At 55.1% G+C, this 4,612-nt stretch overlaps 2 protein-coding genes across 2 annotated transcripts; one reads left to right on the top strand and one right to left on the bottom strand.

Moving 5' to 3' along the window:
* Positions 1-49: 49 nt before the first annotated feature.
* On the top strand, positions 50-3,527 carry FOIG_06002 (uncharacterized protein; the record flags this gene model as incomplete). The annotated part of the gene is made up of 5 exons (XM_031204938.1): positions 50-404; positions 476-1,338; positions 1,399-1,830; positions 1,884-2,012; positions 2,055-3,527. The coding sequence occupies 5 exons, from the start codon at positions 50-52 to the stop codon at positions 3,525-3,527; spliced, it is 3,252 nt and encodes a 1,083-aa protein (XP_031065187.1).
* A 416-nt stretch (positions 3,528-3,943) lies between these two features.
* On the bottom strand, positions 3,944-4,559 carry FOIG_06001 (uncharacterized protein; the record flags this gene model as incomplete). Its single annotated transcript, XM_031204937.1, has 3 exons — positions 3,944-4,250; positions 4,286-4,488; positions 4,536-4,559. 3 exons carry the CDS (start codon positions 4,557-4,559, stop codon positions 3,944-3,946), a joined length of 534 nt encoding a protein of 177 aa, XP_031065186.1.
* Between the last annotated feature and the right edge of the window lie 53 nt (positions 4,560-4,612).

Raw genomic sequence — 4,612 nt, 5'->3', positions numbered from 1 at the left:
GATTCCTTGTTGTGTTTCCCCCCTCCCCCCCTCGCGTTGAGAATCCGTCATGTCTCAACCCACCTCCTCCGGCCCTAAGGGCACCGATAACCAGCAGAAGCAATCCGCTCCATCTGCTCCCTCCTCCTCCTCCGCCGCCGCCTCCAAACCCAAGGCTGGCAAGAACACCAAGGCTTCCAAGGCACCCTCCGATGCCAAGCCCAAAGTTCCCCCGACAGCGTTCGGACCGTGTGCTGTCGTGATCGGCGAGGAACTCTTTGGTGGAAAAACGTTCGGCGTCTCGGATATCGAGACAAAGCTTATCACCCGGCGAGCTGCGACTATTGAGCAGTATTTCGGAGTCTTTATCGACTTCCCTCTTGCCACTTCGAATGAGGACGAAGGCTTCGGACAGTGTCATACAGGTAAGTTCATTCCAATCACAGCTTGCCTGAACTGCGAACATCTCCATATACAAAGCTAACAGTCTTCTTAGTTGACTACCAATCTCGCTCGCCAATTCCATGCGGGTTCCGAAGGCTCAAAGTCAAGTTCCCTCATGAGATCGAGATCAGTTTCCGGGCCGCAACTCAAGAAGAGATCTCCAAGCTTCCGAAGGCCAAAAAGACAATGCCCTGGGTTGAAGTTACTCTCAAGAAAGGCGCCGAAGTCTCTGTAGAGGGATTCGGGTTACCATACGCCAACGCAAGTCACCCTGCGCACGAGTGGCTTCAACACCCAGATTCGGCCCACGTCATCGGCGGCAAGACGCTCCTCGGTCTTCTTCAGCAGGAGCACTTCTCCTTCATCGTCTCCGATCCTCATCCTGCGTTGCAAGACAAGATGGACGTGGCCAGCCTACCAGCCAATTTCGACTACGGCTATGGTGACATCCACTCCTGGGACTTGGAGAGGTACATGAAGCAGCTCAGCGAGATCAAAGGCGGACAAGTCGAGGGTTCTTGGAACTACCCTACCGATGGGCACCACGTGGCCGCTCTCACCCAGAGTCTTGTCCAGGACATCATGTGGCTTCACCGAGATTGCCTCGAGATGGACAAAGAGAAGCGTGCTGCATACTTCGTCAAGAAGCCAACGACCCTCAAGCAATCGACACGATATTACGTCATCGTGGCCATGGGCAAGGGCTTCTTCACCCACTTCGCGAAGGCATGGGCGCGTCTCACCAAGGACTTCCAAGTCAAGCTCATGATCTACGACAGAGACGAAGGTGAGCCTGAGGGATGGAAGGCTCGCATCCGCGAGTTTCCCGAGTCTCTGGAAGTCTTGAACGATCACCCTCTCACCGATGAGGAAGACGAACTTGTTCTGGAGGTCATCCCCCCGAAGGCACCTCAAGTAGAACCCAAGGAGTTCAAGAACCGCTCGGAGGCTGACAAGGCTGGCAAAGCGTGCTAGAATAACGTTACGCTCGACTGGGACCTACAGCTGCAGGAGACCGAACGCAAGGTCGAAGCCGTCTGTGAATTCCTCCCCACCGCTACCCCTACCAGTCTCATTCGTGGTGAAAGCCCCGAGGACTCAAAGCCTCGCTCCGACCGTGAGAAGTTGGTGATGAGCCTCCACCGGGACCTCATGCGTGGCGATGGTTTCTGGAAGACGATGGTTGCCCCCGGCGGCATGGAACAGCTCGAGGACGACATGGCTCAGATGGGTATCAACAACCAAGGCAAGCGTATGCGCCTTCAGACCCTGCCATCTGTCAACCTTCTTCGTGGCCCCAACGCAGAGTGGATCGACGCTCTGATGACCGAAGCCCTCGAGGTCGACCGCGAACGCTTCCGACGGTACCTCAGCAACTGCCCCCTTGGTCTGGGTCTCATCACGGCTGTAAGTATTATCCCAATGATAAGTTCAAGCACCTCAACTGACAAGTGAAACAGGGTCCTGGTTTTGGCAAGACCACTGCCGTTGCTCTCGCGACTCTCGGTATGGCAGCCAGTGTCGGTCGCATCCTCGGCTCCGGGCCCACGCATGTTGCAGTCAACAACCTGTGTGCTCGCATCGACGTTGTTACTTGTCGCGTTACCGCAAAGTAAAACTCCGGCAAGCAGCCAGTTGACCGTCTGCACCGAGCTCTGGTCGTCCGTGGCCACAAACTCCGCGATGAGGTTGCTGCCTTCAAGAACCTCCTCGAGAAGCCCGACCTTGGCGACGATGCTGCACCAGTTGGCACATGGGGTCTCAGGTCGAAGTGGAAGCTGCATCTGTCGGCTGCTTACTGGCTCCTCGTCTGTCTCGGTTCTGATGTCCGCCTGCTCCATGAGGATGACAGCATCAAGCTCCACGAGCTCCACAAGTCTTTGGCTGAGAGCAGCGGCCTAGCTCGCCTCCGTGATCGGGTTTCCGGTAAGATCACTTGGGAAGAGTACGCCAACAACGGTGAGACTGTTGGCAAGGCTGAGCTCGAGGACCTGGTCCAGCGCATCGTTGAAGCTGCTGACATCCTCTGCACCCTTCCCGCCCTCGCGCACACCGAGGACATACTCCACAGGTGGAAGCTCCAGGCCCGCGGCATCGCCATCGACGAGGCTGGCAACATCACTCGTGCCGATCTATGCTCTGTCTGGGGAAACACTCTCCTCCCTTGTCTGCTCGCTGGCGATGAGAAGCAGCTGGCTCCCGTGGTGATGACCTTGGAAGATCAGGAAGAGGGCATATATGTCAACCGTTTCGGCCCGGACGGCGTAATCTCGCCTCTTGAGTTCATCAAGGGGATGGGTTGGCCCGTCTACCGTCTGCGTACTCAACTGCGCTTGGCAAGAGGGCAGTTCGAGCTCTGCCGCAAATCGGTCTACAAAGATGTCGCCTGTACCTACGGCGCGGGTGCCGACGTCGAGCTCGCCTCTCACCATCTCGGCCACGTATTGGAAGAGTTCATCCGGGTCAAGTTTCCCGCCGTCAAGCCTCCAAAGCCTGATGGAAAGCGCGGCACCCTCTCTCCTTTGTTCGTCGACTGCCGGAACTCATTCTGTCACGTGGATCCCGTGACGCGCACCAGGAAGAATATCGACCAGATCAAGGTCGCCTTCAACTTCCTTGCCGAGTTCGTCAAGACCAAGCAGGTTAATCCTGCCGATATTCTCATCATCGCCCCATACTCTGCTATGATCGATGCCATCGAAAGCTTCTATAAGAAGCGAGAATACGAGGTCCTGAAGGACATGCGCCCGCCCTCCACCGTCGATGCCATCCAAGGTCAGGAGGCAGATATGGTTGTCGTTATTACATCGACTACCCGCGGCGTCGGTGCTGGCTTCACCTCGGACGAGCGTCGACTCAACGTTATGTTGAGTCGACACAAGTGTGCTCTCGTCATCTTCAGTGACATCGACACGGTGGACTACAAGGGCAAAGTCAAGGCACAAAGGACGGAGACACCCACTGGCGAGGTGTCGTTTCAGAAGGCTACGATGCTGAAGGAGGTTCACAAGTCGCTTGTTGCTGCGGGGCGCGTGGCGGTGGTGGATTGTAAGCCGAACAAGGGCAAGGGCAAGGCGAAGGATGAGGCTGCCAAAAAGGCATAGGTAGAGGAAATGGAATGGAATAATGCTGCTGAATGTGCCTTTCTGTATAATCACCTGCCTTGTGAAGTTTACGCGATAACTCGGTATAATAAATAAGCCACCAGACACTGGACTAACTCATACCATAAACCTCTACTGGTATTCGGTCATCAGATGTTCTAACGCTGTCGCCACAACTCAAGCAACGTCGAGCTATCACGTCGACAAGTCATACAACTCTAAATGTTCGAGTCACGACAAGTATGTATGTGAGATTTGACTCTATGGAAAGTGGGATGGCCACATAGCATTTTATAGATCAATATACAGACGCGGGTGCGGTTGAGGTCCTTCCTTTTTATCGTATGCCCTCCCCGAACAAGTAATCCCAGCGTTTGCTTCTTTTTTTTTCCCATGATAACCAAGACATATTCTAACTAGACCAATTGAAGGACGGGGAGCAGACAGGTCGAAGACGGCAGGTTTGATGCGAGGATCTGCTGAGCGCCGAGGCCGTTGCCGACTTGATGCTTACGGGGAGTACATTCCGCGCAGCGGGCCTTGATAACATCGCCGAGGTTGATCCCCTTGGTTGGAATCTCACGATCGATCGCGCCGCAAGAGCCAAAGAAGTAAATGCATTTCCCCTTAGCAGCGTCGCAAATGATAAGGTCCTTGGCGATGAGATGAAGCTTTACATAGTAGAAAGCGAGAACAGGCGCCACGCGTGGGTTTCCCACTATGCTACCATTTGACTGGAGCAATCCCCGTCTGATTACTAGGAAGTGGGCTCAGTAGGTCCAGCAGGCTCGGCAACAGGAGAATCAGTGAGAATAGGCCCGACTGGAGATGAAGAAGAATCTTTCGGAGCAGCATGCTCAGAGCTGGAGAATCCACTCAAGTTCTCTTTGACGGCAGCCTCGAAGCCAGGCTTGAGCTCAGCGGACTCGGAAGTGGGTTTAAGGACGTGCTCATAGATGGGCTGAGTAGGTCCAGCGGGCTTAGCGGTAAGGCCAGCACCAGACTGACCGACCTTAGCGTCGAGACGAACATGTTGGGTGATTGATAGCCTCAGTGATGGGAGCAGCGGGCTCGGTGGGGGGGGG

Source organism: Fusarium odoratissimum (genome assembly GCF_000260195.1).
Source record: "Fusarium odoratissimum NRRL 54006 unplaced genomic scaffold supercont1.8, whole genome shotgun sequence".
In the NCBI taxonomy this organism is placed as follows: domain Eukaryota; kingdom Fungi; phylum Ascomycota; class Sordariomycetes; order Hypocreales; family Nectriaceae; genus Fusarium; species Fusarium odoratissimum.
The sequence above is the reverse complement of the archived record's forward strand: the minus strand, read 5'-3'. Positions and strand labels throughout refer to the sequence as shown.